The sequence below is a fragment of the Rhincodon typus genome, chromosome 41, assembly GCF_021869965.1.
Source record: "Rhincodon typus isolate 14 chromosome 41, sRhiTyp1.1, whole genome shotgun sequence".
NCBI classification, from domain to species: Eukaryota; Metazoa; Chordata; class Chondrichthyes; order Orectolobiformes; family Rhincodontidae; genus Rhincodon; species Rhincodon typus.
Genome location: NC_063372.1, coordinates 8102553 through 8114815, shown reverse-complemented (window position 1 = coordinate 8114815; position 12263 = coordinate 8102553). Strand labels below are relative to the sequence as shown.

Here is a 12263-nt window from a genome sequence, read left to right as displayed (position 1 = left end):
TGTTTAAGAAGTACTCCTAAAAAATGCCTTAAAGCAATTTGTATGAAGATGTCAATTGCTGCTCAAAGAGGTGTACATTGAGCACATTTAAGAATATAATAATTGGATATGGGACATTTCTGAGAGGTGTTATGGCACAGAAGACTCTTCAGCTCATTAACAATGATGCTCATTTAATCTCTTTTTCCCAGTATACTCTTGCACATCATTTTCATCCAAGTAATCATCCAATACACCTCTTGAATGCCTTCATTGCACTAGCCTCCACTACATTTCCAGGCAGCACATTTTATACCCTAACTATTCACTGGGTGAAAAAGTTTTCTATTACTTCCCACTTGCTTTGTGCATTTATTGATGACTTTTGTCTAGAATGGTGGTCTTACTTTAAACATTGTGAGTTTAGTTACCATGCTCTGAAATGTTTGCTGGGTTCAGGAGCAGGTTGCAATTTTGTAACTGAGCAAGGTAATGGGAAAGTACATCTCAGAATACAAACCACTGCACCCCTTCCCCCTTCAAGAAAAATTTGGGAAAAGGATCATGATAAAGTTACCCTCACCCGACAGGATTATCCTTCAATGGTGCAAACTGCTTAAGTTAGATCTACCTTTTCCTACTTCTTTTGTTAAATTCATCTATAAAGAACCTGTGGCAACCATTTTAAAGCAGTTGAATTTCAATATGGGTAAGTGAGCTGGTGGTTTTATAGTGATTAATAAGAAAACATACTCCTTAGGGACTAAGTGCCCAAAAAGGGGAGTAAAGAAAGTTAAAGGGGTCAGATTCACAAATCATCAAAAGTAGCAGTGGAAGCACATGTAAAAATGCAAACAAAACATTTGAGTGGATTTCTGGAGAAGTTGCAAAAACTTCCACATTGACATCAAAACTTAGAACCTACATCCATCAATTAAAGCTGAACAGCTTGATACTCTTCTGACATAGTAAATGGAAGTACCTACCTTGTCAAACCCCTTCCATTAGGTCACCCCCTGAGGATGAAATGGGGGGAAGGAGTCCAACATGACAGGACACAATTATCGGAGTCTTGATTTTGAATTCCTCATTGGATTGGTTTAACTTCTTTACTGTGTGGTCAAAATCTGACACTCTCATACAGTGCAAATAGAACAGATGCATTTAAGGGCAAGCCAAGGCCGTTAAGAGATGCAATTAAATAAGTGGGGGGAAAGGTCGTGTGGAACATAAATGTCAGTTTGGACCTCTTGGGCCTATTGCTTTGCTGTAGCTAAAGGCCTTATCCCTTCCTAATAAGGAACTTCAGCATATGTAAGGACTACATATATTTCATTTGAAATAAAACTGGAAAATGATCCACTGCGCAAGTGGGCTACTGGGACTGTTATATTGTAATGCACGTATGCAATTAGTTAAAATCATTCATCCTTTGATTTCAGACCTACAAGGGAGTCGAAGGTTACTGGCAACTGATAGAAAAATATACCAAAAGTGACAATCAGATCAGTCATGATCATACTGAAAAGGTAACACAGGCACAAGTGACTGAATGATCTAAGGCTACTCATAGATTTTATTTCTACAATTGGAAATACTGTAGAATTTTGCTGGTGTTGCAAGATTGGAGATAATGTACAACTCCCTGTAAGCATTTAAATTCTGTATGCATTGTGTTGGGGTTTTAAAACTAATTAGGAAAGCCATACTTAGGATCCTGTCTGTCATTGGTGAATAGCCACGTGCAAATAGTACATGTCGACTAAAAGCAGAGACACTTCAGTGCATTTGCTTAAACAAGGAGAAACAATATGTCACTTTATATGAAAGAAGCCATGAGATTCCATGGATGGGTGAGGTCTCTTTTCTCCTCCACCTATTCAAGGGATATGGACATTACTGGCTGGCTTAGCATTTATTGTCCATCCCTGATTGCCCTAGAGAAGGTGGGAGTGAGTCACCTTCTTGGACGATTACAGTCCCTCTGATGTAGATACACGCACAGTACACTTTGGGAAGGAGTTCCAAGATTTTGACCTAGTGATCACAAAGCAACAGCAATATAGTTCCAAGTCGGGATGGCACATGAACCCATTGAAATTCACATACGCAGTTTTAAAAAAAAATACACAAAAAACACCAGAGTTGATCACTGCACTTATTTAACTGAAGCTTTTGAAACAGAAGAGTATGCATTACACAACAATACAGTGAAAATGACTTACAATATATTGTGTAATATGCATCAATAAAGCTGCAGTGATTTGGTAACTTACATCCTTAAATGGTTGCAAGCACTTCAAAAAAACAGTTCAAACAAAATTATGGTATCCTGTGGGTTTCAATTTTGAACAATATGAAAAAAAAAACAAAGCTGCATATTGACACCTCGCATGAGTTTTCACTTGGATTTAGTGCCTAATAAACAGGTTTCACTGCAGTTCTATAAACAGACGCTGATGAAGCAAGGATTTTACAGCTGAAGGCAAATTTGAGAGAGAGGCAGGCAAGTCTTTGGTACAGATGATATTTTACAATAGTTACCACTCAAATGCATAAAAAGGAATATTAAAAAAGCTGAAGGGAATAGATGCGTTTACATGTTCTGTAAAAGCTACATTTAGATAACACCATAATCTATAATTTAAAATCTAGTTTGCACGACATACAAATTTATTAGTTGGAAACATGCTTCTACTTTTGGTCGTAATTTTCTATTTTATTATTGGTGCTGAATACTTCTGTGAAGTTATTCAATGTATATCGAGGCATATCTCAAGCCATAACCAAGGTCAGCACTTTGCATTCGTCTGTGTCCAATTTAATTTTGCACTTCAAGATGGATCACAAGTTAACGTTTACATGCATACACAAGCCAAATGGTTTTCAATGGCTTAGAAAACAAATTTATATCCAGTTTGTCTAAACACTATGTTCCAACAAAAATAAAATGCAGCACATACATTTTAATCTACAAAGATTTTACAATGGAACCTCTATTAAATCACTGAAAGGGCCATGGTAATCCCAAATTTGAAGAGTTCCATGCCCAGTTCTTTGCCAAGAACAGGATACACAAAATAGGTAACTCAATTTGAAATGCATTTTATAAAACCAAGTTCTTTGACAATACTCTATCGTGTCCAGATTGTGAGCACCTCATACTAAAAATACTACTGGTGATTCATTTTACTTGATAGCTACTGGTATCAAAGCACAGCTTTGTAGCAAAGATACGTCGGTTTAAAACCAGTTTTGTTCTGTAACTGGATTAAAAATTGTCAACACAATGAACTAGGTTAAAAGCTGGCAGAAGTCAGGCTGCGCCACAAAACTCATTCCATGGCATTTTTGGCTTGTAGTGGACTCCCACTAAAGCATGGAGCCACTGAATACAAGTCTATTGCTAACAATACAAAACTGCTATGTACATATTGGTTACCGCTGAAAAATTAACCTCCAAAGTGACAAGAAATTTAAGCAAAACAAAGAAAACAAATAAAAAGAGCCCAGATCTTTCGTACAGGTTTAATAGCTCCACAAAAGGCAGAAAATTGCAGAATACAAAAATTCAGCCAGATCAATGCTAGGCAGAATTGTTCAGTCAGCTGGATATAATTAGTGGATTATAGCAATCCTTCAGTTATCCCCCATACATTTCTCATTCTGTAATAACAGATCCCACAATCTTTGACTATGTAAAATAATCTTTCACTTTGAGCTTTTAGTATTTCTGAGACACATACCAATGTTTTTTTTCAAATCAGTTGCCAGTCTAAAGGTTACAGAATTAAACTTTCAATGTTCCCATCATACTGGTAAGCTGTAGTATTACAAATTGGAATATAGAAGTTATCTACTTAAAAATAGGCTCAAAACATTAAAAAAAGTATCATCTCTAATAACAGACGTCAACTACATTATATTTAAAAGGATTAGACTGGTGATTACACATTATTAAAACTACTGTATGATGCAGATTGTTATACAAAAAACCTGCAGGTTGCACTTGTTGGTTTAATGCGAAATTCCAGGGAAGCTTATTTTGATTTTTGTGGCTATTTGGTTAAATGTGAGATTATTTCAATAATGGGGAGGCAAAGAAGTTTCCAGTTCGATTGAAATTGATTGATGACTTGCCTTTGCTTCCAAACCTGTAAAACATTTAACAATATTACATTGAAGGAACGGGTTTGGTGGTAATTGTTCGCAGTTTTGCTTGTCAGATAGCAAGGTTTCAAATTTTATCACAGCAGGTGGAAAAAAAACTTTAATGCCCTCAAATGTAGAAGCAGCAAGACAGTTATAGAGCTGAACAAACACAAGTCACTTCAACTTAAATCAAGCAATTTGGGCACAGGCAGAACTTGCAATCAGACCCAAACGGTGTAAATGTTGCACAGTGATTGAGAACACTCATTTTGAAAATGATTTGGTTACAAAATATGAATGGAAACATCAAGGATCCTCAGGGAAAAAGAATCCTAGCTTTTAGCTTTGAATGATGAAATTACTATAGCAATGCCCAACTCGTTATGGTGAAAGGACAAAGGCGAATGCACGGTGTTATCAACCAAAACCATCTGGGGGCAGGGAAGATGATGTAAGGAGATAAGGGAGTGCGTGTGCGCAGTAGTGGTGGTGGGGGGAATGGGGGTGCAGCAGCAGGGAGGGTGGGTGCGGGGAAGTAGTGCACGCATGACAGAGGAGAGGGGGAGGGGAGAGAGGAGGGAGTGCACACACACGATCGAGGGAGATTCAAGTAAATCGCAACATCCTTCTCTCCTTTGTTCACAAGACGTGGCTGTCACTGGCTGAGCCAGAACTTTATTGCCCATCCCAACTACCCTCAAGAAGGTGGTGGCATGCTGCCTTCTTGAATTTCTCTGGCCCATGTGATTACACCCACAGACAGTGCCAGCAGTTCCCATCCAGTGACACAGAAAGGACAGTGTTATCAGACAGGGAAAGGGTAAATGGGGGAGCAACCGAAAATAAACAAACTGGCACCTGTAACATGGTAATTAAACAGCATTTCTTACATTGGATTCGAGATTGCAGGATCAGAGATGTACTTACTTGGGAGTGGTCTTGGTCAGACTGGATTTGACTCGTGCAGATAAGGAACTGGACGAGGGGGTCTTGCCAATTATTTGATGTTCTGGAGTGGTCAGTGGCCCAAGCATGCTCACTGGGAAGAAAATGAAGAATTAGATTTCAAAGAAAGATGAGACCCAAAACATAATTTATATCCAGATACTCTCAGGAGTTTAGGTTTAGATTTTCATGGAAGATCAGTTACCTTGAGACTGCACTAACTCAGAGCTGCACATGGGTGGCCATTATGTCCTGGAGCAGCTCCATTTGCAGACAGATCTATACTCCTGGGTAAAACCTGGTCCAAAGACCTGTAGTGCCTGGCATAATCCTGGCTTGGATGCTCCTGGATTAGGAGGATCCAGGGTGATACAAGTACAGTCTCTGCATACTGAGTAATAACACTTCTCCATGATAAGTGGCTTATGCTCCCATGTGTATCTATGGAGCAGTGCTGGGTGCTACTGAGGGTCTGGAATGCTGAATTTTCATAGATGAATGAAAATTTTAACTACCATACGAAGTTGGAGAGACATCAAAAATGAAATGAAAAACTTATCCCCACAAAGTATTCTGCTTCTCGTTTCAAACAATGAAAGGAGACAGTTGTAAAATGGAGTTTTTAAAATCATAATTACTTTGGAGAGAGTCATGACATTAACTTACCACCCACAATTCTAATGGTTTAACAAATATACATACAAGTGCATTAATATTGGATATTTTTCACAACAGCAAATTAAAATACTCGTCAACTTGTTGCAGCGATTCTATTAGTTTATTTCTAATTAGCACCTTTTAAAGCAAGCTGTTGTTCAAAGTTCAATTCTTAATTTCAACTCCATTCCAAACCAAAAAATGAGAAACAAAAAAATTGTCATAGTTTCAACAGTAGCAGCCGGTCAAATTTTACAAACATCCCAAAGTGCCTTGCATGAACTACACTGGCAGAGGCAATGGAGTTATTAAACAGAACATCCATTTTGCACACAGCAAGATACCATAATAATAGCAAAATGAACAGTGCTGCTGTTTGAGGAATGAATGTTGGCAAGGTTACGAGGAGAACCAACTCCTTGGTTTTTGAATACTGTAACAGGATCTACAGAGCATGGTCAGGGCTTAGTCCAATGTCTCAACTGAAAGATGGAGTCACCACACATCATGGGATCATACTAAGATTACGTGATTTAGTCACAAGCCGAGTCTTCAACTTGGTCCACTGACAACAGTACCTAGCTAAGTGGTCTAACAGTCATAGTTATACAGTATGGAAACCGACCCTTCGGTCTAACTCGCCTGCACTGACCAGATACCCTAAACTGCTCTAGTCACACTTGCCAGCATTTGGCCCAGATCCTTCAGAACCCTTCTTATTCATGTACCCACCCAGATGCCTTTTAAATGTTGTAATTGTACCCGCCGCCAAAACATCCTCTGGCAGCTTGCTCCATAAACATACCATCCTCTGCATGAAAAAGGTTGCCCCTCAGGTCCCTTTTAAATCGTTACCCTCTCACCTTAAACCTATGCCCTCTAGTTTTGGGCCCCCCTAACCTGGGACTAACACCACGGCTATTCACCCTATCCATGCCTTTCATGATTTTATAAACTTCTATAAAGATCACCCTTCAGCCTCCTATGCTCTGGGGAAAAAAGCCCCAGCCTATTCAGCCTCTCCCTATAACTCACTCTCCAATCCCGTCAACATCCTTGTAAATCTTTTCTGAACCCTCTCAAGTTCAACATCTTTCCCGTAGCAGACTTGGAAAATCCATCTCATGAATAATTTTGAAATATCAGAAGATACAGTCAAGTGCAAAGCTTGAAACAAGTCAGAATGCTATTTCGTCAGTTTTGATCGCCAACAATATTACCTTTCATTTCAGGAGTGCTGTAAGCATTAGAATTTTCAATGATACGATTAGGTTGGATATTCTCCTGTTCCACCATTGTAAACTGGCTCCAGTACTCCACTGGCAAAGATAGGAAACGTTCAACCACCTACCAGAAAAGCAGCAGCATTTAGATTTGGTCAGTTCCAAAACAGACACAGACACACAATAATAAAAAAAACTGCTTGCTACCATTTTACCCAAAGCCTTGTAAAGTCGCAGATAACTAGACCGTAAAAGAGTACTCATTTGCACCATTAAGTCCAAGGCGAGAGATTTTTGTTTGAGAGGTTAGTGGTTAACCCAAAGGTAAAACAATAATATTCACAATAAACTAGATCACTACTGTGACTGTTTTTGTGACATGATGCACACAGCCCCAACATCAGATGAACTTCCAACCGCAAGCACCAGAAATTCTAATTGTGCCTTCTGAGAGAATGGCTCAAGTTCATCCTTTTCACCTTTTGCACAATATAGCAGTTACGGCACCGATGTCAGAATGCTTGCAGACTACAACAGAAGTTTTGATCAACAGCAGCTCTGCATGTCACATAGGAATGTGAATGAAAGGGTTAACTTTAAAAGCCCAAACTTGACCCCACCTCACATTAATATTGTTGTCAACAGATGGGGGCACACGATAACAGTTTAGTTACATACCTTCGGTTGCAGCTTGGTTTCCTGTAGCATTGACATGGGTGATGGATCAGGTGTGGAATAACCCACAATTGTAGGGCCAAAGACCTTGGAAAGGTTGGCTATGTCCATCTTGCAGTTTGGGCTGTTAGCCACTCTAAGAGGGAAGAAAACTTAAGTTCAGACTTTTGCATCAAATCAAGCAAACTTTTTGGTTTACTTGGACAAATCAATGAGGCAAGCAAAATATTATTCAAGATTTTATAGCAATGGAACAGAGCAGAACCATACTGCCAGCTAACTGGTGCATAAGTCACATTAAATTCCCATGATGCAATGAAATTCAGCTAAAGCCTAATAATAAAAATGTTTCCATCAAATAAACGGAGCTACAGAATAAAAATCTTAAAATTTAGTCCAACATTTGTGAACAAAATGATGATGGATTTTTTTTTTGCAAACTTGGGAAGTTAAATCGTTCAATTGAGCAAAACACGAGTGGGGAGAATAAACAACTCGGATGTCCACTGGGCTCAAGGTTAATGTTGTTTCTGAATTTTGCATACAGCTGGACTTTTAAAGGTCAGGTAACACTTGTTGAATTGCTCCACACAAGTTTGCAAAGCCTGGATCTCATCTTAGAGACTTTTCTTTGTAGCTTCTAGCATGTCCTGTGTCTTAGTCTGGGCGTGGCTAATAAAAACCTCTCCAATTGGTAAGGCACCAGCGCCATTTCTTCAATAATCATAATTATATTATCAGAGACATCTTCTAGCTTCTGGAACGGTTTCTTTTCCAGTTCTATTTCTTCTTAGGCTCAGTTAAAAATAAATTCAGAGATCAAGCTATTGTTTGAACATTCAAATAAAAAGGAACCACTTCTGCTTCATCAAAGTCATAAGCTCAACATCAAAAAAAGATTTAAACCCGACCCCACGAATGCATGAAAGAAACAAAGTGGAACCTGTCAGATTACACTCTCCCAAGCAGAGGGTGCCACGTCTGCACAACTAGTGCACTGATCGCTGACACTGCTGCCTCCACTCCCTGCAAGTTTCAAAGTTGCATTGACTCCATGTTTTTTGTTTACAAAGAAATTGAAAAGACGAAGAATGGGATAGGGAAAGAGAGAAGGTAAAAGGGCAACGTGAGACCACATCCAGCATACTGTGTATAATTTTGGTGTCCTTATTTTAGAAAGGATATAATTGCATTATAAGCAGTTAGGAGAAGATTCAGTTGACTGAGACCTAGGACGAAGGGGTTTTCTTCAGACAGATTGGACTATACCCATTGGGGTTTAGAAGAATGAGAGGTGATCTCGTTAAAACGTACAAAATCCTGAGGGGATTTGATGGGAATAGATACTGGGAGGATGCTTTCCATTTTTGGAGAGACTAGAACCAATAGATAGAGTTTAAGAACGAGTGGTCTCTCATTGAAGACAAAGATGGGAAGGAATTGTTTCTCCTAGGAGGGTCATGTGTCATTGTAACTCTCTCCTCCATAGATGAAGGAGGCAGGGTCATTGAGCATTTTTAAAGGAGAAATAGACAGATTCTTCACTAACAAATGGAGTCAAAAGGTTATTTGGGGAATAGGTGGGAATTTGGAGCGGAGGCCACAACGTGGATCATATTGAATGGTGGAGCAGACTCGACGAATCAAGTGGCCTGCTTCTGCTCCCAATTCATATGCTCGTAAAATGAGAAATGGCTGCTTTTGAGATTCTGACCAATAAGGATTATTGATGCGTCAACTACTCACCAGCCACAACAAATGTTGCCAAGTGTTGGATACCCCTTATGTAGTGAATGTCTTAAACTACACAAGTTCACAACTTCAAACATACCTCTGCAGATGATTCATCAGAAATGCCAAAGTATCTCTGTTAGGTTGGGGCAGCTCGCTGATAGCTTGATACATTGCTGCAACACTGTTATCGTCGTCAGTAATGTCTATAGAATGAAACAACATTGGTGAGACAAGCTGTGCAACATCTCTGCCCTTAGGTAAAAGATCAGTTAGAAATGCTGAACTCTGTTGAATGCATGAAATGAATTACATTTACATTTCCCAAGGGAAAATAAGCCCAGTTTTAATATATGCTGCATAATTTCCTTCCCCTCTGAATAGACTGAAGCACAATGATATAGCACAGTATCAGTCATATAATTCCCCTTTAGGTTAATACCCAATTTTAAACAGGACCAATAATCTAAACTCCACTCAAACAATGTCTTAAGCAGCAAACTTGCCAGATTTAAAAGTAAAATTGAAAAACACATGCTCCAATGCAGGGGAAAGCAAATAGCTCCAGAACAGAGTTTAAAAAAAAACAAACTTGCTGCTCCTTTCTATTGAGGACATTTGAACTCCTAGATGGACTGACTGCTTTGCAAAATGTTTTCACACCCAATGTTAAATTAGCAAAGGTGTTAAAGTTCTACTAGTTAAACTAACTATATAGTTAACCAATTTGTCATTGGATTGTCCATGCTGAGTCATATCTGCAGTTATTCAACAAACAGGTTCTTCTTTCCAAAACTCATCACCAGAATCAAAATGTACAAACCTGCTGCACTTACAAACGCTGAATACAGTTTGAAAGTTACAAGGGGCTCCTTCAAATTCCTCAGAAAATCTTTCAGAAGCCCACAAATTACATGAATGTCATCCACTTTGCTGAGCAATGGCATGTTCTTCCCTTTCAGGAACTTCTCCTTCAGCTCTTTCACAGTGCGGTCACACCCCGAGATACGGTACAGTCCAGTCTAATGGAAACACCAGTTACTTGCATTGTACAATTAAACCTGACACATAAACCTTATAAACTGAAATTGAAGATATTTCTGTGAATCTTGAATACACTTTTCCAACCTTATTTTCCTTGATAAATGGGCCACTTATACACGAGACTATTGTTTCACCTAGCATTAAACAGGATGGCAATATTTTGAAAGGGACCTACTGTTATGCACCCAACACCCCTGCCTGTTATTACAATCGTATTGATGTTCTAGGAGCTCAAGTGTTGTTTTGTGTTGGAACAAGGAAAGTGCATGCTTGATTTATTGCTGCAGCTAGAAAAGGGCAGGATTATTTCTATAGGGCAAAGAATGTTCCTTCAGGCCCCGCAAAAATAATCATAATTGTTGCTGCCCTGCTTAACACTAATCACAATTCATCAGTACGTTGCCTGCACAGAACTTGAACTCCAGGACTGAATAGTGAGAGAAGAGAAATATAAAACAGCTTGAAAACTTAACGCCTAGACACGGAAATGGTTTGAGGGACTCCAGTTTATTTTGTATTAAGGCTCTAAATTGGTGAATTAGTAATGAAAGGTTTTAGTCCTACCTCAGATAATCCTCTTTGCTCAATCTCATTGATGCAATGCACCACAATGGATGGGATCATGGGTGACTTAGAAGATGTGAAATCTGCCAAAACTCCCTGGAAGCAACACAAACAAAAATGATGAATATTTCAGAAGAAATACCATAGACATAGACATTCAGAATAATCAGAGGAGGGTGATTTATTTGCACATTTCACTTACAAATTAATTGCATACACCCAAATGGATAAATTTGGTAAACTATGGACACCATTTATGACAAAGAAAATACAATATCGAACATAAAAAGAACAATTTTGTACCTCAATGCTACAGTTGATTACCCTGTAAATAGCTATTTGTCTTTTCATGTTTGAGAGTGGATTTGTTAACACTTAGCTGGTCTAAGCTGTTGAAGAACTTTGACAGCTTTATCTAGTTTTACTTTACAATTTGAGAGGGCTTCACTGGCCAATTCTGCTGCCTGTTGACAATACCACAGATTTCCAGACTGTCAGTGTGAAGCTTACTTCACCAATTTTTACAGGGGTTCCCGCCAAAGTTGGGATACAGGGGAGTGCACAGCGATCTCGGCATTCAGGGTGAGACACAACTCTGCAGTCTCGGCACTTCAAGGCCAGCTTCCCAAATTTTATCCTTTTGCCACAAGGAACACATGATTCCGGCTTTATAACCTAGAAAAATATAAAGACAAACATATTGTCATTTGGAACACATCAATACTATTCCAGGGTTGCGGAAACAAGGTTTGAAGTCGGTACCATGTACTTGCACTTCCAACCTCATCTTATACATGTTTAAGCAGTTTCTTCAGAGAAGCACAGGCAGAAGCCTGGGACAATCCTAGGCTTGGGTATGACACCCAAGCCTATTTAAAGAGCTTAGGAACATGAAAAGAAGCCTCACTCTTAACTAAAAATAGTTATTGAATAATTTTAAAATATCACGTAACCCAGACAAACTCCAGAAAACATTCTGGGACAAAACTTGTAGTCAAAAGCTTCTGTACAGGAGAGTCAAACAAAACAAAACAAAACAAAAAAAAAAAAAAATAATAAAAAAAAAAATTGCAGCAACAGAAAAATTTAACAGAAGACAGCAGGGGGAAAAAAAACCCCCAGAAAATACCGTTTTAGAGACAAACTCATGAGTCCTCATCCCTCCATTACTCTGAGGCGTGCTGCAAATATCAGATCTACTGGTTGCTGATGGGGTGCTCGAGGGAGTTTCCGAAATGGCATCAAGATCTGGTCCTTTCAGATTTGCTTCAAAAGAAACAAAAAAAAAAAAAA

General features: G+C 38.9%; 1 protein-coding gene across 1 annotated transcript in view; it reads right to left on the bottom strand.

Moving 5' to 3' along the window:
* Window positions 1-3493: 3493 nt before the first annotated feature.
* LOC109926119 (rac GTPase-activating protein 1-like) overlaps window positions 3494-12263 on the bottom strand; it is a 22620-nt gene continuing 13850 nt past the window's right edge. The window contains exons 7-15 of the mRNA XM_048618862.1: window positions 12100-12236; window positions 11481-11645; window positions 10971-11066; window positions 10186-10384; window positions 9463-9568; window positions 7635-7767; window positions 6954-7080; window positions 5059-5170; window positions 3494-4133 (exon numbers count right to left, since the gene is read on the bottom strand). Of these exons, the coding sequence (XP_048474819.1) occupies window positions 4058-4133; window positions 5059-5170; window positions 6954-7080; window positions 7635-7767; window positions 9463-9568; window positions 10186-10384; window positions 10971-11066; window positions 11481-11645; window positions 12100-12236 (1151 nt within the window). The 3' untranslated portion in view covers window positions 3494-4057. The remainder of the gene's footprint in view (window positions 4134-5058; window positions 5171-6953; window positions 7081-7634; window positions 7768-9462; window positions 9569-10185; window positions 10385-10970; window positions 11067-11480; window positions 11646-12099; window positions 12237-12263) is intronic.